Source organism: Oncorhynchus keta, chromosome 32 (genome assembly GCF_023373465.1).
Source record: "Oncorhynchus keta strain PuntledgeMale-10-30-2019 chromosome 32, Oket_V2, whole genome shotgun sequence".
Lineage (NCBI taxonomy): Eukaryota > Metazoa > Chordata > Actinopteri > Salmoniformes > Salmonidae > Oncorhynchus > Oncorhynchus keta.
Genome location: NC_068452.1, coordinates 24787724 through 24810813, shown reverse-complemented (window position 1 = coordinate 24810813; position 23090 = coordinate 24787724). Strand labels below are relative to the sequence as shown.

Below are 23090 nucleotides of genomic sequence, written 5' to 3'. Positions count from 1 at the left end.
GCTACAAGCCAGGCCCATTGGACCTATAGAGCAGTGGAGCACTTTATAATTGCATGTGGATATCAACTTTTTATAAATACTGTACATAGGCCTGGCACGGTAATTGTTTAATCATGTACCTTACAATTATGGACAGCAACCACTGGGGGGAAAAATGACATTCATAATTGTTTTAATACATACATTTTTTTAAACTTCAAGTTGTCTTTCAATCATCATTACTCTGCATGTCTGTCTTGAGCTTGGCTCTCACTAGCTAACTTAGAAACATTGTATCAACTGTTGGCTCCAGCCCATATATATTTGTGTTAAGTGGAGAAGTGTTTAGGTGTTTAGTCAACATTTTGCTGCATTTATCTTCAAATAGTTCTGACATAAATGGCATTCAAGTCCACCTAGTTGGATGAGCCAATCTAGATAATGCTTACTTCCCTCATCTGGTTGAGTAGCTTAACTCTGGTCGAGTAGCTTAATTTAAAACACTGCAAATAAGTGTAGGCCGTCATTGTTAATAAGAATTTGTTCTTAACTGACTGGCCTAGTTAAAGGTTGCGTTTAAAAAAATGTAAAATAAATGAAGTGCTAGCTACTGTACACAAAGCAAGGAGGCGCAAGCAGGAAAATGAGAAGACACCGAAACAGAAGATGTTAACGGGACAAAGGAAGACATGCATTGTGCAAGGAGCCAGTCTTGACTTGGTAGGACATCCTTGCACATGTATTTGATCATTTTTACATAAAAATGATTCAGTTGGTAATTTCACGATGGCAAAAGCAAACATTTTATGAGAAGTAAGGCACTGCGACATTTCCAAGCGGTCAAAACCATTTTGTTTCTGAGAGGATTTCTTGTCACGTCTGCTTAAAAATAACAGTAATTTCTCTCTCAGGTTTCTCTTTATGGACTACATGCTAGCCTCACCCTGTTCTGCTCTGCAACAACCAGCTGCTGCACTCTGGCTTCACAAACTAGAAGATGAAGATTCAAAATGGTTGCATGTTCTTTACTCCTACTTGTCTGTTGCTTTAACTTGTTTGTCTAGGTTTAATGTTTCAATTAGATTAAAAAATAGTCATTCCATTAACCAAAAAAAGGAAGTAGAATTTGAATATGCTGAATAGTTTTCTCCTGTGTTCTACTTTGCCAATCAACAAAAGTTGTACTGTATCTAAGCAGGATAGTCAGTATAATGTTAACTATGCTCTGTTGGCTCTAATGCTACAGTAGATGATTATGCCAATGATGTGCATTATGACGATGCTGGGAAGTGTCTTATGCGCATCAATGGTTTTGCATTGTTACCCTCTGGAAATGACAACGTTCAATGTCATCTTGTAAAAACAACATGGGTCACTCAGATTTGTAACCTTTTATTTTTTCTGGCATGTAAAGTACAAATAATTAAACAATTCCATGAAAAAGTCTTCAAGCGTCTTCAGCTGAAATCCCAGTAATAAATATCCTAAACTGAAAGGTTTATTTTCTTTGTTACATTTTGTCATTGTTCATTTGGTCATGTTTGGAAGTATGAGATTTTGATATCTTCCTACTGACATTGATACATTGATGCCAGTAGATCTGATTTGATCATTTTCTCCTTTGATTTGTTCTACCATTCCAGGAAAATGTTGTAAGAAGAACGTCACTAAGTTACTCTTGTGTCCCCTCTTCTAAATAAATAGACACAAAATACAGTTGGTCGAGAAACAGAAGAACCACTGACCCCTTTCCTATAGGAGTAACCCCCCCAACGGTGCTTTCCTCCGGGCTGCTGTTGGAACTACTGTACATGAAATGTCATGTTGGAGTTTGGTACTATGGTCCTTCTAATAACTACAGTAGTTATGTTCATCAGCAGTAGGAGGGAAAGCATGCTGAGTGCACATGGAGCCTCAGGCACTGCCTAAGGTCCAGGCTCCGCCCTGGAGCCTACAATAGGCCACACCCCAGGCCCAGCCCATGTCCTGACTGACACTCCCCAGGGTTCTCAGTGGCTGGAAAAACAAGACTGTGATTAGATTAAATAATCAAAAGGTTTTCATTTAACAAGACAAACAGAACACAGGCAGTAAAGGCATAACATCTAGCACACAGCATGTATGTTTACACTTCAATTAGTTAAATATAGCAGTGCATTCTTTGACTATGGAGAACATTTCCAAATTGTACTTCTAAAGCTGTTTTTTTAATCTATTTGTTCCCTTTTTAAGAAAGAAAATGTAACCACAATTTTGGCAAACTTAAAATCTTTTAAACTTGCAAATATAATGAAATAAACCATAAATATACACAAAACATACTTTATACGAGGCAATAATAAATAGTTTAAGTTAACAATAAGTTAAAACTACAAGCTTAAGTCGCCCAAATAATACAAGTTTGTTGGCGCTATCTTGAATTTTTTCTGTTTAAATTATTTATGTTGCAACAAAAGCTACCACAGACTTTTACAAACACAATTGAACACGTTTTGATTGAAATAAATGTCTAACTAAGTCTAAAATCTGCATACACTAAGAACTGCAACTAATTAAATAATGGAATGAAGAAAGAAAAAATACCCAATCAAAGCAACCAAATAAAATCTTGGACCCATGTGTGTCCTATATGGTAACGTCAACAACACAAATACGCTAAGTTAACATGTGAGTGATATGTAAAAGAAAATCAAATTACAGGACAAATTATATTCTAAAATCGACGTGGGCTAAAACTGATGATATATTAGACAGTATCCCTTTCAAGGTCTTTTCAATTAAATTGCTCTTTTTATTCACCCAATAATATGCGGTTAGTTTTAGCTTGCATGTTCAGAGCACTAATCCGGGGCTGGGATTGTGGACATTTCCAGAGCTCTCCATCGGTGCTTGTTTGATTCTCTTTAATGAATCAGTGCATTAACACTTAGATTTCTTTACATTTGATCCTTCCGCCTTTTCCCCACAAACCATTTCAGTGTGATGTTTAATTTATTTTTCTTTTAAAAAATATATATATCTTTTTGTTCTCAGTCAATATAAAAACAAAACACATTGCACTTACTGTTCCATAGGAAAGTTTTTTTGTCTTTTTAGATGATTATTTATTGTTGCTCAAACGGTGCAGTACATTTGTCTCCTGCCATTGTCCTTGGCTCTCTACCATACATAGGTGTGGGAAGAGAAGAGGGTCTCTGTTATTGGCTGTGTAAGATGGGACAGTTTGTTGTTGCTCTAGTCTAGGGAGTGACCTAGGGCCTGTTGTTGATCTAGGGTGTGGCCTAGGGCCTGTTGTTGGTCTAGGGTGTGGCCTAGGGCCTGTTGTTGGTCTAGGGTGTGGGGAAACTGGGCTGGAACTCTACCCCATATCACCAGTGGGACGGACTACTTCAACTGCAGCTCAACAACGTGGCCTATTTGCTGTTCTGTTCCCAAGATTCACATCTGGTCTCTTAAAGTGATGCTGTATCAGTCCTACTGTGCTACTTTCTCTTGAGTATGGGCACAACTAATTGAATGGGGAAAGGAGGTGTGGAGTTAGATTATGACAGGGTGTTAATGTATGACATTTCATGTTTGTTTTGGTTGGCACACCACCAATATACTACTGGGGCACAGTAAGAAATGGAATGGTCAGAGTTAGACAGAGGCTGAGGGTTCAACTGAAACAGTGCTGTCATACTCTGATTAATTGGATTCCTGTTGTGAGCGGATGGTGTGAGTATTACAGTATTGAGGTTCAAGAGACACTTGTGTGGAACTGTCGTGGTTTTTGCTGAAAGGTGAATTCTTTGTTTACATTGTTGTAGGTTTGTGGTAAGCACCTGTGCAAATGGGCTAAATTATATCTACTCAACAGATATGTTAACCAAAAGATATTAGTCCATTCTGATATAATTTGATATGAAAACAGATATTTCTGCAAGCGCTATGGGGATTTAAAATGATAAGGGATCTTCATACAATAAATGATAATGGTTTATAGAAGAATTATCAGGGGAGCCGTTAGTAATAGTATAGACTGAATTATTTCTTATTGACACTCATATTCCAAATTCTTTGGCGAAATCTTCATTCAAATAAACCTAATCATCTTTGCATTGAAAGGACGCTTTATTGAGAATCTACTTCAAGCCTTTCTGTTTCGAACCAGCCCAAGGTGTCTGTGAGGACAAATCATTGGGCCTGACTGTCTTTACTGCAGCCTGATTTAAGTGTCTCCTGTGAAAGCGATAACACTTCACTGTACAATCATTCAGCAACACTGAATGTACGCAACTTCAGAGAAAGTGATATGTGTTTGTCTAGTTTACACTCAAAGATGGCAGTATTAGTAATGCAGATGTGTCTCTAACGTTTGATTCCTAATCAGTGAATTGGTTTGTGTTGATGTGTATTTGTTCTATTCCGATGTCTTTGTTTATGTTCTTTTTGTTTGCTATTTCAATAGTTTGTTTATAGGTTGTGGTTGAAAAAGTAAGGTTGTGTGAGAACTTTTCTTCATCGCCCCCTTCCCTCGACCCCCACCTATACACCGCATGCACGCCCTCATCCCTCTCTCAAAGATCAAAGGGCTTAAAATACAGCCATGCGGTGTCCCAGTTTTTCAGAGTTTTAAGAATCTGTAAAAATTCAGCACAAGGTCTTGTTCATTTTGTATGTATAAAAATAGATTTGTCTCTAAAGTAATCCTTTCAAAGAGATGGTTGTCCTCTTTGGCTAACACAGCGTTATTTAGAAAAGCAAAAATGTCTTGAACACACTTTACCTTATTTCATCTATTATATGCAGATGTCTTTATATTGTAATCCTATCTCTCCCCATGAAACGTCTTGTCAGATGTTTCTAACAGACAGTTGCCAAGACTATTTTGTTGTTCTATTTTCATCAAGGGGTGTCATAAATGATTTCCATGGGTTTGTTGATATTTTTTAAATTCCAGCTAGGTGATAGTGCCGGTCAGATGTTGCAAAACAACAAAACATTATTTTTGAGTTTCCAATGTGAGATAAACAAACTTGTCACTGTTGGTTTCTGCAGGCTTGGTTTCTTCTATTTTGACAGGGCAGGCAAGGTTATAATGAGAGTGAATAGAAACGGATTCTCAGGAGCTTCTATAAAGTGTCATATATGGGGTCTGAATGAAACTGAGGAGTGTTTAGTAAACTGAGGAATAGGCAAGAAGCTGTCTCACCCTCTATGACTCAGTGAGGAGATATCACTGCTCAGTCATGACGGAATCTCAACCTAAGTCAAAACTACCGTCCTCTCGATCTGATCTGTGCATAATGGTGATGTTGAGCCTACGTAGCCAGGCCAGTCATTTCCACTGAATTGTAAAAACCTTCTCATTCCCTTGGAGGGGTGTTATATCTGGTTGGGTGTTTTGGTAAAGTGGCTCTGTGATTTGGTGAAATGACTGCTCTAAACTCACGGTCCCTAGTCTCTCAGAGAATTGTACATGAACACTGTCTCCATGGGAACACTAGCTGGGACAATGTTCTACGTTGTTCACACAGACAGCTCTGCTTGTGGTGGAATCCATCCATTCTACTCTGAATAGAAGAACCAGAGTGAAAAAAATAGATGTCAGTGATGTGTTGTTTCCCCCCTAACAGGGCTGATGTGTGACTGTGTTGTGTTGTGTAGTGAGGGTGTAATTCTGGTGGCCTTCAGGCTGCTTGTCTTTGTGACCAGTATCTGTTCAGTCTGATAACCTAAATCGTATGGGATCTGCCCTTATTAGGGTTGAGAAACTGCCCTAAAGCTAGTCACAACCTACCTAATGTTGAGCCAGGAAACAGTAGTCAAAGTTTCTAGAAAATGCTTACATACTCGGCTATTATAACCACCTTAAATATTGAATATATAGTTATATTTTAATATATGTATATAAGAGAACACTGTTTTTAATTAATTTTCTTTGATCTAAAAAAAAAATCACTGATTCAAAATGCCCAAGTGTAAAAAAAAGTGACTACACTCTCTCCAGCAAGATAATGGGATAGTTCGTGGGGTAAGAGTTTGGGGTTTAAATTGCACATATTTGTAGTTCATTTTAGATTTTTGATCATTTTGTTTCAGCAGTTGTTGTCATTATTTGCCTGAATTCAATCAAAGCACTCAGCACACATTCTCTGTCACATTCGTTAGACTGTCTCCCTCATCGAGGCCTCTTAACTCCCACCCCCAGAGACCAACTACACAACGCACCCCCACTAATTCAATCCAGGCAAACGTAGGGAAGGACTAGCATGTTGTGTAAAGAGAAAAGAAAAACTCTACGAGTGTATTTGTTTGAAACTCTGACTGTGTGTATGTTTGAATGTGTAAATATGTCTAATAGTGTGTGCATGTCTGATAGTGTGTGTATGTATGTGTATAGGGCTGTGTATGGGTGAGTGTGCATCAGAGAGAGAGACTCAGTCCAGGCCCATGTAGAGTGATAGTAACAGGGAGCTCAGTGGCGCTCCCTGCTGGCTGAAGGAGCTGGCGTCAGCTAGCAGCTCTCTCTCTCTCAGGCCTTGTGTTGCTTGCTGGTCTTGAAGGAGACCTGCAGCACGCGGTCTCCCAAGCGGTAGCCGTTGAGACTAGCGATGGCCATGGCTGCCTCGTCGTAGTTGGTCATGGTGACGAAGCCGAAGCCCTTACATTTGTTGGTGGTGAAGTCACGGATGACCTTGACGTTTGTGACGGCGCCGAAGGGCCCAAACAGCTGCCACAGGACGCTTTCGTCAGCCTCGGGCGACAGGTTGTAGACGAAGATGCACCAGCCGGCTCCGGTGGGCCCAGTCAGGTTGACTCCCGCCAGGCTGGTCATGCTGTCGATGGTGATGGGGGAGAACCTAGGAAGAAGAGAGGGAGAACTACATTGGGTGTCATTCTGAAGTTCCACACAGCAATCATCTCTATATACTGGCCATGTTTCTAGCTATGATATGTGCTGAAGGCTTGGTAGTCGGAGGGGCATGGAGTCTGTCATGTGACCCAATCGATCTCCATCCCCACTTTTTCTGCAGTGAGTAGATAGATAAATATACGTGTGGGCAGGGTACCACAGTGGTTCCAGACTACCTGCTTCCACACAAAACAGCACACTGCTTCTATGACACACAAACACCCACGCTCTGCATATTTTAGTCATAGTCTCTGCTGACCAAAGCCTCTGCGAAGATTAGACACAGAAATCACAATGTTTAACGGAAATCACAATATTGAACAAAACACAGAAACCTAGAGAGGGATGAAAGCAAATTCGAATCAAATCATAGGAAAATTGGAGCAAACAGAAGAAGACGCAAACTCAATCTGGTATGTCCATGCTGGCGGAATAAAGGGGACATTAAAAGCAAAACCCAAACTGATAATGTTAGTTCATAAAGAAATACACACACATCAGATCCATTATGTAATCAAACCAAAAGATTATAAACAAAGCCATGCCAGAATACCCTGCTGTTAGACAACCCTAGACACTGCATATTTATGTGTTATACTGTCTGGACTGGTTGTTACATAACTTCTCAGTTTAATGGGCAGTGTGAATAGGGAATTAGGGAATATTTTCATAATCTGTCATTTCAAGGTGAAGGCAGCAGGTGGTATTCCAGTCACTTTGTTTGAGGTTTGTTCTTAGGCATGGATGTTTGTTTTTTTTGTATCTTTTTTTTATTTTACAAAGTACACCTTTGGCATTTACCTCTTGACTCCGTAGCTGGCGTTTAGTAAATTGTCGAGTCTGCAACGCAAGAGGGAGAAATGAAGGGGGTGGAGACGTTAGTGGTGAGGTCTGAGAGGAGGAAGGCCTTTTAACATGCTGCTCCTGCTCCTCTGCCAGCTGGCCTCCAGAGGGCGCCCTTCACTGTACTGTAGAGGAGCCGTCTGTCTATCCCAACAGCAACCCATCACAGAGCTCACGTCCTAGCCTTGGCGAACCACAACAGCGCACTATGCAAATCAGTTTGTTAATGTGTGTGTGTGTGTGTGTGTGTGTGTGTGTGTGTGTGTGTGTGTGTGTGTGTGTGTGTGTGTGTGTGTGTGTGTGTGTGTGTGTGTGTGTGTGTGTGTGTGTGTGTGTTGGAGATCTGCATTATCTGATTCATTTAAATGTAATTTCGTCATCTTGTTTATTAGATACTATGTTATTTGACTGGTTTGGAGCACTTTGCTTTGTTCTCATTTGATTTGTGCTTTGATACATTGGGGGTCTCTTACATTGGTTTTGTGCTGTTATTTGGATCTGGTCCCTTTCCAAATGGAGGGATGAGGCTGCAGTTTAAAAGAAAGTCAGGAAAAAAGAGGGAGAGAAAGAGAGGAAGATAGGATGAGCGAGCGCCGTAGTGCTCGTTCCAGCAGGGCAGGTGTGTCGGGTCAGATGACAGACAGGTCAGAGCAGGGATTGGGTGGTGGTGGGGGCAGTACCTGAAGCGCTGAGTCTGGTGGTGCAGAGGGCCAGTGTAGCGGCGTGCAGCTGTCTGGTACAGCTGGGTGAGCAGGGCCTGGCCCGTCTTCTGGCTGGGGTTGTTGGCGAACTTCACCGTGATGGGTTCGGCTGCGCCCAGGGGCTTCTGGCCGTTCAGGCCCTTGATGGCCTCTTCCGCCTCGTTCCGCTTGTCAAACCGGATGAAGCCCACTCCTCGCGATATACCTGCTCCGGGGTCAGAAAGCAAGCTAATGTTAGCACCTGAGGGGTGAGGAGGGGTGAGTCATGACTCTGACTTGGTCCAATGAGATGGGAAAGGTTAGAGTAGGGTTACAGTTGGTTAGGGGGAGGTAAGTTAGAGTAGGTAAGGATAAGTCCATGGTAGGTCAGGGGTATGTTAGAGTAGAATTAGGGTAGGTCAGGGGTACGTTAGACTAGAGTTAGGGTAGGTCAGGGGTACATTAGACTAGAGTTAGGGTAGGTCAGGGGTACATTAGACTAGAGTTAGGGTAGGTCAGGGATACGTCAGACTAGAGTTATGGTAGGTCAGGGGTACGTTAGACTAGAGTTAGGGTAGGTCAGGCGTATGTTAGAGTAGAATTAGGGTAGGTCAGGGGTACGTTAGACTAGAGTTGGGGTACGTTAGACTAGAGTTAGGGTAGGTCAGGCGTATGTTAGAGTAGAATTAGGGTAGGTCAGGGGTACGTTAGACTAGAGTTAGGGTAGGTCAGGGGTACGTTAGACTAGAGTTAGGGTAGGTCAGGGGTACATTAGGCTAGAGTTAGGGTAGGTCAGGGGTACATTAGACTAGAGTTAGGGTAGGTCAGGGGTACGTTACACTAGAGTTAGGGTAGGTCAGGGATACGTCAGACTAGAGTTATGGTAGGTCAGGTGTACGTTAGACTAGAGTTAGGGTAGGTCAGGCGTATGTTAGAGTAGAGTTAGGGTAGGTCAGGGGTATGTTAGAGTAGAGTTATGGTAGGACAGGGGTACATTAGACTAGAGTTAGGGTAGGTCAGGGATATGTTAGACGAGAGTTAGGGTAGGTCAGGGGTATGTTAGAGTAGAATTATGGTAGGTCATGGGTACGTTAGAGTAGAGTTATGGTAGGTCAGGGGTACGTTAGACTAGAGTTAGGGTAGGTCAGGGGTATGTTAGACTAGAGTTAGGGTAGGTCAGAGGTATGTTAGACTAGAGTTATGGTAGGTCAGGGGTATGTTAGACTAGAGTTATGGTAGGTCAGGGGTACGTTAGACTAGAGTTAGGGTAGGTCAGGGGTACGTTAGACTAGAGTTAGGGTAGGTCAGGGGTATGTTAGAGTAGAGTTAGGGTAGGTCAGGGGTACGTTAGAGTAGAGTTATGGTAGGTCAGGGGTACATTTGATTAGAGTTAGGGTAGGTTAGGGGTATGTTAGACTAGAGTTAGGGTAGGTCAAGGGTACGTTAGACTAGAGTAAGGGTAGGTCAGGGGTACGTTAGAGTAGAGTTATGGTAGGTCAGGGGTACATTTGATTAGAGTTAGGGTAGGTTAGGGGTATGTTAGACTAGAGTTAGGGTAGGTCAAGGGTACGTTAGACTAGAGTAAGGGTAGGTCAGGGGTACGTTAGACTAGAGTTAGGGTAGGTCAAGGGTACGTTAGACTAGAGTAAGGGTAGGTCAGGGGTACGTTAGACTAGAGTTAGGGTAGGTCAGGGATACGTTAGACTAGAGTTATGGTAGGTCAGGGGTACATTAGATTAGAGTTAGGGTAGGTCAGGGGTATGTTAGAGTAGAGTTAGGGTAGGTCAGGGGTACGTTAGAGTAGAGTTATGGTAGGTCAGGGGTATGTTAGAGTAGAGTTATGGTAGGTCAGGGGTACGTTAGACTAGAGTTAGGGTAGGTCAGGGGTATGTTAGACTAGAGTTAGGGTAGGTCAGGGGTATGTTAGACTAGAGTTATGGTAGGTCAGGGGTACGTTAGAGTAGAGTTATGGTAGGTCAGGGGTACGTTAGACTAGAGTTAGGGTGGGTAAGGTGTATGTTAGGGGTATGTTAGACTAGAGTTAGGGTAGGTCAGGGGTATGTTAGACTAGAGTTATGGTAGGTCAGGGGTATGTTAGAGTAGAGTTATGGTAGGTCAGGGGTATGTTAGAGTAGAGTTAGGGTAGGTCAGGGGTATGTTAGACTAGAGTTAGGGTAGGTCAGGGGTATGTTAGACTAGAGTTAGGGTAGGTCAGGGGTATGTTAGACTAGAGTTAGGGTAGGTCAGGGGTATGTTAGACTAGAGTTATGGTAGGTCAGGGGTACGTTAGAGTAGAGTTATGGTAGGTCAGGGGTACGTTAGACTAGAGTTAGGGTAGGTCAGGGGTATGTTAGACTAGAGTTAGGGTAGGTCAGGTGTATGTTAGAGTAGAGTTAGGGTAGGTCAGGGGTATGTTAGATTAGAGTTAGGGAAGGTCAGGGGTACATTAGAGTAGAGTTAGGGTAGGTCAGGGGTACACTAGGCTAGAGTTAGGGTAGGTCAGGTGTACATTTGATTAGAGTTAGGGTAGGTCAGGGGTACGTTAGACTAGAGTTAGGGTAGGTCAGGGGTACGTTAGACTAGAGTTAGGGTAGGTCAGGGATACGTTAGACTAGAGTTATGGTAGGTCAGGGGTACGTTAGAGTAGAGTTATGGTAGGTAAGGGGTATGTTAGAGTAGAGTTAGGGTAGGTCAGGGGTACGTTAGAGTAGAGTTAGGGTAGGTCAGCGGTACGTTAGATTAGAGTTATGGTAGGTCAGGGGTACATTAGGCTAGAGTTAGGGTAGGTCAGGGGTATGTTAGAGTAGAGTTAGGGTAGGTCAGGGGTATGTTAGAGTAGAGTTAGGGTAGGTCAGGGGTACATTAGACTAGAGTTAGGGTAGGTCAGGGGTACATTAGACTAGAGTTAGGGTAGGTCAGGGGTATGTTAGACTAGAGTTAGGGTCGGTCAGGGGTATGTTAGAGTAGAGTTAGGGTAGGTCAGGGGTACATTAGACTAGAGTTAGGGTAGGTCAGGGGTATGTTAGAGTAGAGTTAGGGTAGGTCAGCGGTACGTTAGATTAGAGTTATGGTAGGTCAGGGGTATGTTAGAGTAGAGTTAGGGTAGGTCAGGGGTACGTTAGATTAGAGTTAGGGTAGGTCAGGGGTACGTTAGATTAGAGTTAGGTAGGTCAGGGGTACGTTAGATTAGAGTTAGGGTATGTTAGAGTAGAGTTAGGGTAGGTCAGGGGTATGTTAGAGTAGAGTTAGAGTAGGCAGGGGTATGTTAGAGTAGAGTTAGGGTAGGTCAGGGGTATGTTTGACTAGAGTTACGGTAGGTCAGGGGTATGTTAGAGTAGAGTTAGGGTAGGTCAGGGGTACGTTAGATTAGAGTTAGGGTAGGTCAGGGGTACGTTAGATTAGAGTTAGGTAGGTCAGGGGTACGTTAGATTAGAGTTAGGGTATGTTAGAGTAGAGTTAGGGTAGGTCAGGGGTACGTTAGATTAGAGTTAGGGTAGGTCAGGGGTATGTTAGACTAGAGTTAGAGTTAGAGTAGGTCAGGGGTACGTTAGAGTAGAGTTATGGTAGGTCAGGGGTATGTTAGAGTAGAGTTAGGGTAGGTCGGGGGGATGTTAGACTAGAGTTAGAGTAGGTCAGGGGTATGTTAGAGTAGAGTTAGAGTAGGTCAGTGGTATGTTAGACTAGAGTTAGGGTAGGTCAGGGGTACGTTAGATTAGAGTTAGGGTAGGTCAGGGGTACGTTAGATTAGAGTTAGGTAGGTCAGGGGTACGTTAGATTAGAGTTAGGGTATGTTAGAGTAGAGTTAGGGTAGGTCAGGGGTACGTTAGATTAGAGTTAGGGTAGGTCAGGGGTATGTTAGACTAGAGTTAGAGTTAGAGTAGGTCAGTGGTATGTTAGAGTAGAGTTAGAGTAGGTCAGTGGTATGTTAGACTAGAGTTAGGGTAGGTCAGGGGTACGTTAGATTAGAGTTATGGTAGGTCAGGGGTATGTTTGACTAGAGTTACGGTAGGTCAGGGGTATGTTAAAGTAGAGTTAGGGTAGGTCAGTGGTATGTTAGACTAGAGTTAGGGTAGGTCAGGGGTACGTTAGATTAGAGTTAGGGTAGGTCAGGGGTACGTTAGATTAGAGTTAGGTAGGTCAGGGGTACGTTAGATTAGAGTTAGGGTATGTTAGAGTAGAGTTAGGGTAGGTCAGGGGTACGTTAGATTAGAGTTATGGTAGGTCAGGGGTACATTAGACTAGAGTTATGGTAGGTCAGGGGTAGGTTAGACTAGAGTTAGGGTAGGTCAGGGGTACGTTAGAGTAGAGTTAAGGTAGGTCTGGTGTATGTTAGAGTAGGTCTGGGGTACGTTAGAATAGGCTAATGGTAGGTTAGAGTAGGGGTCAGTTGTGCCAGAAGTGAGTTAAGGCTGTACCTGTAACCTGGTCCACCAGGATGCGGGAGGTGATGATGCGTCCGTACTGGGAGAACAGCTGCTCCATGTCCTTCTGGGTCATGGTCTTAGGCAGACCGCTCACATACAGGTTGGCATCACGGATAGATGCTGAACTGGGGCGGGCGTACGATACCTACAGCACATCAAAGAAAGACATTTTAATACTGATATCAAATCAAAGGTTTCCCATATCGTTATTGCACATAAAACCATATAGTCATGTTTTTATTTACCCAGGTAAGTTGAGTGAGAACACATTCTCATTTACAGCAACAACCTCGGGGAATAGATGAATGATCCAATTTTAAACTGGGGATGATTAGGTGACATTATGAGGGCCAGATTACCAGGGTTAACACCCCGACTCTTACAATAAGTGCCATGGGATCTTTTAGTGACCACAGAGAGTCAGGACACCCGTTTAACATCCCATCCAAAAGACAGCACTTTACACAGGGCAATGTCCCTAGTCACCGCCTTGGGGAATTGGGATATTTTTTTTAGACCAGGGGAAAGAGTGCCTCCTACCACTTCAAGCAGCATCTGGTCTCTCATCCAGGGACTGACCAGGACCAACCCTGCTGAGCTTCAGCAACAAGCCAGCAGTGGGATGCAGGGTGGTATGCTGCTGGCCTTGTAGCCATGCATGAATATTCATTTTACTCGTCTTTTTTGTCAATGTGTGTGACTGTTTTTTGGAACGCTTTGTGACTGATTGTGTCCACCGTTGTGCAAAGTTAACATTAGTATTCTATGGTGAGACTATAGTGTGACTTAGATTGATTATGAAAATGTCTACACATTCATGCGTTGGCGTGTATGAAAGCCAGTGAGAGAGTATGATAGTTAGTGAGAGTCAGTGCATGGTTGTGAGTGGTCTGCCTGTTTGTTTCGGATGGAGGGAGAGGGAGCGAGTGTTGCCAGAGATAAGCTGATCTCCCCTCCATGTCCTGCCTCTTTCCTTTGTTTCCAGCCTCGAGGGAGAACAGCTCCACTGGCAACCAGCAAACAATATAAATAGATCACAAGACAGCATCCCCGACTATCAACTCACAAAAACATTCACTCCTTATTATATAAACACATACTCGCATATACAAGTACAGTATAACTTGAATGAATGTGTTTTAGATATAAATATGGGACATTTCTAGTGACAGTGAACATTTAGATTGACATGTCCAGACAATATCGAGTATTATCATGCCTCGCATAACACATAGACAATGGATGTATTCGGCCCATTGAGTGTAGAGAGTAAAGTTTTCCTCATTGTAAATGGTGCAGTGAGTGTGCAGGACTCCAGTATTGTGTAGAGTGCACGTGGACAGGGTGTGTGATGCAGTGATTGGGGGTGCTAGAGAATGGGAGAGGGGTAGCGGAGGCTTCCCTATAATTAACCCTCTCCCTTTCTCTCCCACAGTACAGATGGTGCCTACAGCCCATATGGCCCCTAATCCTGCCATTGGCATTCTGCTCCCCAAGCTACTCCCTACCCTTTACTCCTCCTGCCCCCTCCCGCCATCTCACAATGCTTTGGTGGAAATATGACATTTGCTTGGTCATTGTTTTATGGCTGTATAATATTCATTGATTTTCAAAATGGCCCTCCTGATAATATAAATATATATATATATATTTTAACAATTGTAATAACAACATTAACAACAATAGCAATAACAACCACAAAATGTATACATTTTCTGGCATTTATATCAGCCCAATTATTTTGATATCATATTACTAACAGTAGTAATAATGTTATTATTGCCCCCTAAATACAATATATGTGTATTTGTACAGTAACGTAACTGAAATAATGATTAACAATATGATTGCCACCTGTCTGTATAACTCCAACAACCCAACCCAGCTCCTGATGCTGTTGACTCTCTCTGCCCCAGTCTTTCAGAAGTCTGATTTGAACTAAGCCTGCGCTTTATCCCAATCTATGATCTACTTTGATCAGGTGGGAGGAGGGGGGCCGGAGGGACGGATGGAGTAGTGTTTAATCTGCCCCCCTCACCTCCTACCCCTCCCACTCCTCCCCCCTCATCCATTTTGGGGACAAAGAAGCCCCCTAATTAAGCCAGATTGGAGGCAGATGGGGGAGCCTGAACTGACCCCCGTGCCCCACAGTGAGACTCCCTGATTACATTTCCATCACAATCACCTCTGCATGCTGCTAGCCCCTTGCTTTCTGACCTCCACTCTCCCTCTCTCCACTCTCCCTCTCTCATTTCTTGTTCTGCTCACTTCCTTTGTTCCTGCGACCCCTCCTGTTTTTTCCTCCTTCCCCTCTTGTCACGTCTACCTCTCTCTGCCTCTCTCTGCCTCTCTTGCCACCTCCCTTTCTTTGAGTTGCTCCCTGCCTTTCTCCTGGTCTTCCGCAGCGTATTGAAGCAGTGAAGATGGAGAGTGGCGCAGGTTGAAAAGCAGGAAGGACAGGTGCCTTACCTTAATTGTTTTGGTCTGCAGTTTGAGACCGTTGAGAGTGTTGATGGCCTTGTCTGCGTCATTGGGATCCACATAGTTTACGAACCCATAGCCCAAACTCTGGCCTAAATCGTTGAAAACAGATATCGATAATGGTTCTTTAGAAACTGCTTTTGCACCAAAATAACTGTACCAACAGGTACATATGCTGTATGTGATTATTTGTTATCCTCCAACTAGAAATAGATTTGGATTGTCTGTCTATTCATCAACTGTACCTGCTGAAGCATCATGAATACCTGTAATCTTGTCTCGGACCAGTTTGCAGGATTCGATCTCTCCAATGCTACCGAACAGGCTCTTGAATTCCTCCTGGGTCATGTTCTGAGGCAGGTAGTTGACGATTAGGTTGGTCTTGCTGTCGTCTGTGGCACCGTTGGTGCTGATGACTGGCCCGTTAGGCAGGCTGGTTCCGCTCGGACCGTTGGACACCTGGGTTTCCATGGTGCTGATTATCTGCTGAGGAAAAGGAAGAATATAGAACCCTGTGTACAAATAATATACATCCGCAGTAATAACACCACAGTAGAGTAATGGTGGGCTGTTGTTAGTAGGCCTGTAATATAGGCTCATTGAATGAATGTCCGCTCTGTCATTGTCAGCTATGGAAGAGGTCAGACATCAGCTGAGGGGGTGGAAGGATGCGAGGCAGGGATAGCAGTCGGCTACACACAGACCCCTCTCTACCCCCCTCCTCCTCCTCCCCCGCTCTTTCTCTCTCTCGCTGCCTCTGGCCCTGCAGATGTCACAGTCCTTTTTCCCCGTTTCCTCCTCCCATCCCCCAGCCTCCATCCATCCATCCACAGGGTCAAACAGCATTACATCATTACAGGGTCCTAAGTATTGGTGGTGGTGGTGGGGCAGGTGGGGCAGTGGGCGTTGGGACGGGGAGGTTGACATGGCAGACAAAAGAGAAAGTGACATTGTCTAATCTGCTCAGGCCTAACGTCGCTGAAGGCTGTCATGTAGCCACATGGAACGTTTCAACCCCAAAAATACATTTGGGCTTTTAGTGTGCTCACCTTCTTTTGTAAGTGCGTGTTTTGTGACTCCGACTCAAACTCGTTTGTGCGAGTGGATGGAGTGAGTGAGTGTGTATTTGTGCCCACTAGAGGTGTGTTGGTGTCATTGTGTGTTGCTCTGGAGTACACCATGTTGCTTCATTTGACCCACAGGGGATTGTCTTCATGGAACAGCTGTGTGTGCAGGTCAGAAACTAAACTTCCCGCTATCTCTCCTTTTCTCTCCCTCTCTCCCTGCTCCATCTATTCCATTCATCCGCTCCTCCTTATCACCATTCTGTCTCGAATATAACTGTCTTTTGACATACTGTGTAAACAAGCTAGTACAAATATGTCCTCCCTGTACTACTGGCCTCCTGGGCTCAACCCAAACTGATACAAATATTTTGGCTCCCTGTTCCATTTCCTGGTATAGTGTACCTGGGAAGTGTGGTTTAAATAAGTACCATTATTCATGCTGGTATCTGTGAGCCTGGCTGGCATGGTGACTGCAGGTCTCTGACTGGTGGGTGTTATAAGGCGTCTACCGCCAAAGCTCCAGAGGTCTAACAGTGTAGCCTAAGCTTCTAGAATTATTTGAGGAAGGTACAATATTACCAGCAGCTTTACTAATGTTTGTCTGTTGTTTTGGTTATATCATTTTCCCTTTTGCGTGGCAGGGTTTACTTTTGATGTTTATCCATTCAACTTAATGGAGGAGACTGAGTAGTGTTCCTTTTCCCCTGCTATGGACATATTACTCTAAAAGCATTCATTGCTTTGATGATATTCCCCAAGCCCTGTTGCAGCTCTTAGTGTCCCCCATCTTGTTTCCCCCTTCCGTGCTCATGCCCCTCTCAGTCTCGCTCTCTCTCTGTCTCTCTCTCTCCTCCTTCTAACCTGATTTCTGCCTTGAGCTGTACCTTGAACCATGTTGCCCAGGTAACAGCGGCTTCAAGACTGTCGCTAATGGCTGGCTGACTTTTGGTTGTGTGTGCGTGCGTGCGCGCGCGCGGACAGAAAGATAGAGGCAGAGTGAACGAAATAATCCATCTCTGTTGGGCAGATATTGTTTTTCTCCATGTATTAATATTCGATGGCTTTGCGGAAGCAGAGAATATATTTAAGTCAAATTGACATTGACAGGGAGAGAACATCAGAGGGAGAGGAAGCGGGAAAGGGAAAGGGAGTGAATTATGACAGCCTAAAAATAAAACACTGCAAACACACATAGCTAAGCAGCACATGAGAGCTGCTGCAAAGTAGACTAGCCATCCATCATACAGTACACATGTTATGGGCTTCTTTGGTCTCGACTAGAGCGGTATGAACTGCTGATCTAGGGACTGCACTGGAACAGAACATGGACAGAAGGTTCTACAATACCCAGTTAAAAGATCATCCTTCATGCATAATGGGAAAGAACAAATAGTCCACATGGGTATGATAAATAGATTCATAAAATGCATCCATCTAATATGTGTCACCATGTAACACACACACGTCCGAAACTAATAGAAATAGGAATATTTTCTGAATTTACCACAGAACGGACCAAATATTACAGCCCTTTGCAGAAAGACACTAAATCCCAGCAAATTTGACTTGTCAACTGAAATAGACCTCAGTGTGGCAGTCCAGGCATCCACAGTGACAAGTTCTAAAGTTATATAATTCCCAGGCTCAGACTGGCCACAGAGACACAGAGGGAGAGACTGGCTGACACAAGCAACATCTAACATCACCCTGAGATCTCCATGCCAACAAGCAGGAGGATGACAAAAACAGAATAGAGTGCTTTTAGGATGCTACAAATAGAACAAGTCGTAATTTTCATCAGAACATGTTAGCCTTTACAAAGAAATTAGTGGAAAATATCAACTACATCCATAACAATATCCAAGTACTGATATGGCAAGGATGTAGGCAATTACCCATCAGGTCATAGATAAAGGCCCAACCAGCCCACCTCTGATAGGCTAATTCTGTTAATGAATTCTGTTGCTAATCATGATGAATGACAACAAAGAGAGTAACCACACACAAACGCATTGAATACACCACCCCCAACACTTTCAGATTTCTGCTGTTGGTTGGGCCAGCTCTTCTTCTCCTTGTCCCGGCACTAGATGTGCCTTTCTTTTTCTATTTCTGGGACCTGAGAGATCTCCCTTAATATTTAATGGACTGCATCATCAGCATCGCCTACACATGGACCCAGACTCGCACGCAAACAAGAGCCCAGAGCCCTACCTCCTCTCCCCTCTCTGCCTGGCGAGTGGAGTGAGCACAGCACACAGACCACCTACACTTGACAATGCTCAATTACAAAACACAGCAACATTACATGACCCAAATGAATGTAAATACAGATACTGGCAGCGTCGTCTTCTTCAAATTGTCTTTCTCCTTGTCTATATACATGACTGCTGTTGCTTTCCTACAAGTGGAAGATGAAGACCTGTCCTAAGAGGAAAAGCAGCAGTCTGCCACATACAGTATTCAGGCCAGCTTTTGTCATGTCCCGATAAAGGTCAAAGCATATGATGTGATTACCCTTTACGGAAATCACTGTAATTGTATCAGCCAGAAGACTGCGTTCAGATGGAACTGAGATTCTCATGCTAGGCCTCATTGTTCCTAAGTGTACTAATGGGAATCAAACGCAGGTCCATACATTGGAGTCAAGACTGCTCTCTACATTCTAAAAAGGGACTTGTCAAAAAGGTTCTTTCCTGTTGGCAACAACACCATCAGAAAATAATAGGTTCTGAATATTTCATGTTATTTAGGAGTTGTTGGGTTCTCTTTTTCATCAGTAAAACCCTATTGCAGACACCGTTGTACCACAATACAACCCGCCTAAAATGGTAGTGCATTAGTCTCATTTGAGTAACTTGAAAAATACATTTGAAAAATCTAATTTCATGGAACCACCAAAGACAGGGGATTCACTAAACTACGGTTTAGCTCAAGAGAAAGGCCTCGATTTTCAATGCTTTTTTTCTCTTTCTCATCCTGGTTTTTAAAATATACATCAATCATTCTTTTGGAAGGCCTGAATCGCAAGTGGATTCTAGGCTGGGGTTGTAAATGGGCCTTCTAAATAACACAGATTACAGGATTATCCTAAACAAAAGGCATTAGCCACACTCTCTGCAGCTTAAAGGGATCATGGTGGCAGCTGTAAAACAACAGGACAACAAGTCACAGCCCAACACTCACAACCTTAGCCTTCATACAGTCAGTAACTAATGCTCTGCACTAACACTCATGTTTAATAGGTCTATATATATAGTTTTCTTTCAGTGTTATATTAGGAAAAATTTGATATTTTAAAATAATTTCCCCGTTTGTCAATGCATTTTATGACACAGACATAAGCCATGTTGCAAATTCCCTGTGAATGTGTTTGTGTGTGTAGCTTTCGTTGAAACCAGGGGCGCTATCCAGAGTGCTGAAAGTAGGGAGTGGCTTTCAGGCGATTCCGTTTGAGGCCAGAATGCATTGTCCAAACCATCGAGCCTTTTCTGTGACATTTCAAAATGTTTCATTCGCTTCTTTTCACGCATTTAAAAATGTTCGCATTTATATTACACAACATCGTCTACCCCTTCCCCTTATTTTGTGAAAACAAGACATGTGCGCTCTGTAGGAATTCACAAACCCTAGCGACTTTTTGCTGAATAAAGGTATTGAAACAACCAAACAAAAGAGCCACCCGTTCCTCCTCTTCTCGCGCGCAGAGACTATGGCAGCTCTATGAATATTCATGTAAACAGTAGCGCTTTGTGTCATGGCCAGGGGCTGCAGGACGCTCCGGGAACAATGAACGCCACAATTTCCAACATCATTTCGCTCCAGTAAGTCAATCATACGCCTAATAATAATAATAATAACAATAATAATGTACAACATATATTTTTAGGACATATTAAGAGGGAAAAATCCAATTCGGCCTACACAATGATCTTCGCTCAGTTTAGTAGATATTTTCTTTGTTGCTGTATTATTTCCACGACCATGGCTGTCAATTACTTCAATTTACGGGGACAGTAGTAGGCTTGGTTATACCATGCAGGACTTTCGTGACAACATGGCAATTGAGGTCTCTTATTCTTATGTAGGCCTACGAGTCTATTTCAGTTCCCTATCTTGAAGTAAATCTAGAGTATTTCAAAATAAATCCAAATCTATTTAGGCTAAACCTGATTTTGCCCTCCAGTCATACTCCATTGTTGGATTGATTTTCTAGACGAAATCATTTGACAATACATGTCAATACAGGATACATCTTATATTATAAACTCATAGCGTCAGTTCTATTTAGGCTCGTTTACACTTGGTGGCCTCTGCTGTCCTTGTCCTTGAATCGCGGAAGTGCCCCGGGAAGGTTATCTGACTCGACTGTTTTATTTGCTTGGCACTGCGGTACAGGCAATGCTCACGGAGGACTGCGGAACATGTGGACAGGAGCTATAGGCCTACGTGCATGACGCTGACTGGGCTCTGGGCCTGCCTGTTAGCCCAGCTCTACGGGCAAACACTGATGAAATAGAAAGGGGCTACTATTCAATAAGGACAGCTGAAACATACTGAGGCTATAGGTCTAGGTAATTATCAAGTGGGCTATCGATTGAAATAATTGCATTATTATGATCTCAAAGATTTAGGACTTGCAAAATAAGTAATAATAATAATAATATAATATATGCCATTTAGCTGACGCTTTTATCCAAAGCGACTTACAGTCATGTGTGCATACATTCTACGTATGGGTGGTCCCGGGAATCGAACCCACTACCCTAGCGTTACAAGCGCCATGCTCTACCAACTGAGCCACAGAAGGACCAAGTCTGCTCTTCAGTTTATAAACATGGTCGTGCTCGTGCAATATTATGTAGGCTACTAGATTTTATTTTGGGCCTACACGACCATCGCAGTAGGCTACCAAGTCCCATGGAATGGTCATTCCATAATTTATGTTGGCCTATAATGCGTATAATTTATAAATGGCCGTATTTGTGTTTTTGGTTGCAACAAATTATTATATCCCTTTGGATATTGTAGCAGCCTATTGTTTAAAATAGAAAATGTGGTTCTACCTGCACCTGTCATTAAAATCTGTAAATTAAGTCGATAGAACATAGGCACAAAGCCTACCTGATAAATATATAGCATTTTATATAAAGCATAAGTATAGAGCATAAAAATTAGTTATTTAATCACATTTGATATATTTAGCTTGCTCCTTGCACGCCGGATTTACTAAACCATGAGAACAACACAACGGTAAATCATTCCACCTGCTGACAGGAATAAATTGGAGGCAGCGTCATTAAATCAAGAGGATGTTTGGAGATGAAAGCTTTGAGACCAATAGCCAGCGCGTGCCATCATTACGCGCTCGAGTCCAGCAGAGGCACGCCCAATTCGGCCGTCGGCTATGAGCTAGGCTAATTTAACGCTGCTAAGGCTACATAAACCCTTTAACAGGCGTGATTCAAATGGGCGCTAGTTTAAAAAAAAAAAGTGTTATAATGGATGGGTAAAAATGGGCTCGTAAAAAAGGCAAACGCTAGTCGCCATCCCTCGTTTCGCGGCCTCTGAAATTTCCATTCCATTTACTCCGTTGCATCGCAACAAGAACCCTTAGGAATTTTGACTTGCCTGATTCAATCCAAACCAATGTCTCCGTAATCCCCCCTCACTGAGTGACTCGACCCTTTTTCTTTGCCTTGCTCTCGATGGGCCCTCAGCCTCCGAGGCATCATGTTTTGTCTCAGAAATCCGTCTCAAGCATCCATGTGCTGTGCCAGGCAGGGCAGGCGGAGAAAGACATTCCTCCCCCCACCACTCTCTACGCCGCTCAGCAGCAGCAGCCGCACGCGGCCTCAGCACCCTCTGCCCCCTACGCCCTTATCGAAAAATGTGTATACAAATAATGCAGCCATGGATTTTGATATAGCCTAGTGGGCCTATGATAAGCAAATATATCGTCCTCTATAAAATGGCAGAATAAAGCATTTTGCTCTCCAGCGTCGAAGATGCAGGCAGGGATGGAGCCTCGCGCAGGCAGCCGTGGCGCATCGCTCAGCATGACATTACTAATTGGCAGCATCGATCGTTAATCTTGTCAAGACAATATCCCATAACCGCGTGAGCAGTAGTATAAGCCTATTTAGGCCACTATAGCTTACAAATATTGTGTGTAATACATGTGTGTTTGTTTATACCAGTATTATAGCTAGCTAGCCTATCAAAGATACCACATTGTATCATATTCAATATGTGTATATATACATAGGGCTGTATGCATTCATGTATATATGTTTGTGTACAATACAATCAAGTGGAAAACAAAGGGTCTGCGCTCCAGAATGTAGCCTATGCAATGCATGCTGCTGCTACAACATCCACCATCCTTGCAAATAGAAGAGAAAAATGAGGCATATACGTACAGTAACCATTCTTGACATACAATGAGAGTGATCTAGGTCCTTCGTTTCACAGGTCTTCAAGCCGTAGGTTGAGTCAATACTATGATCTGTGGTCTTTATATTAGCTGGCCTGTGTATTTACTGTGGAGAGGCCGTGTCCAAATCCAAAAGAAAAAAAAAAGAAAAAGGAAAAAAGACAATGTTCACCAGGGAATCTCAGCCCTTGGAGATTGGTAGGTGTCCTCTGTAGGGTGAAAATGAGGAGAAAGGGGTTTTCTTCAGGGTGATGATGAGGAGAGCTTTCTCTCCGAGTGGCG

At 43.2% G+C, this 23090-nt stretch overlaps 3 protein-coding genes across 23 annotated transcripts in view; 2 read left to right on the top strand and 1 right to left on the bottom strand.

Annotated features, from left to right (window-relative positions):
- LOC118384536 (glucosidase 2 subunit beta-like) overlaps positions 1–1425 on the top strand; it is a 9409-nt gene extending 7984 nt beyond the window's left edge. For both annotated transcript variants that reach the window (XM_035771149.2, XM_035771148.2), the window contains exon 18: positions 891–1425. The gene's annotated coding sequence lies outside the window, so the exon portion shown is untranslated. The remainder of the gene's footprint in view (positions 1–890) is intronic.
- Positions 1356–23090, bottom strand: LOC118384160 (ELAV-like protein 3). Of its 17 annotated transcripts, XR_008088628.1 has the most exons (9): positions 22795–23086; positions 15551–15791; positions 15294–15397; positions 12816–12969; positions 8401–8629; positions 8194–8247; positions 7679–7717; positions 3044–6845; positions 1356–1995 (listed from the first exon to the last, which is right to left on the bottom strand). XR_008088628.1 is itself a non-coding variant. In XM_052491014.1 (8 exons), the coding sequence occupies exons 1-8, from the start codon at positions 22810–22812 to the stop codon at positions 6497–6499; spliced, it is 1185 nt and encodes a 394-aa protein (XP_052346974.1). In that variant the 5' UTR covers positions 22813–23089; the 3' UTR covers positions 1356–6496. The 17 variants fall into 17 exon arrangements, 16 of the variants coding, with proteins under 16 accessions (XP_052346974.1, XP_052346977.1, XP_052346976.1 ...); XM_052491014.1 differs by having other exon boundaries at positions 1356–6845; positions 8401–8626; positions 22795–23089; XM_052491017.1 differs by having other exon boundaries at positions 1356–6845; positions 8401–8626; positions 15572–15791; positions 22795–23088.
- Positions 20092–23090, top strand: part of LOC118365684 (dedicator of cytokinesis protein 7-like) — a 60195-nt gene continuing 57196 nt past the window's right edge. For all 4 annotated transcript variants that reach the window (XM_052491011.1, XM_052491009.1, XM_052491010.1 and 1 more), the window contains exon 1: positions 20092–20196. The gene's annotated coding sequence lies outside the window, so the exon portion shown is untranslated. The remainder of the gene's footprint in view (positions 20197–23090) is intronic.

Coding starts and splice junctions, on each gene's coding strand:
- LOC118384160 (XM_052491012.1), bottom strand. Junction 8,630..12,815: donor CCTGGTGGACCAGGTTACAG/GTACAGCCTTAA, acceptor CTGACCCCGGAG/CAGGTATATCGCGAGGAGTG. Junction 8,248..8,400: donor CACCAGACTCAGCGCTTCAG/GTACTGCCCCCA, acceptor TTTAAACTGCAG/CCTCATCCCTCCATTTGGAA.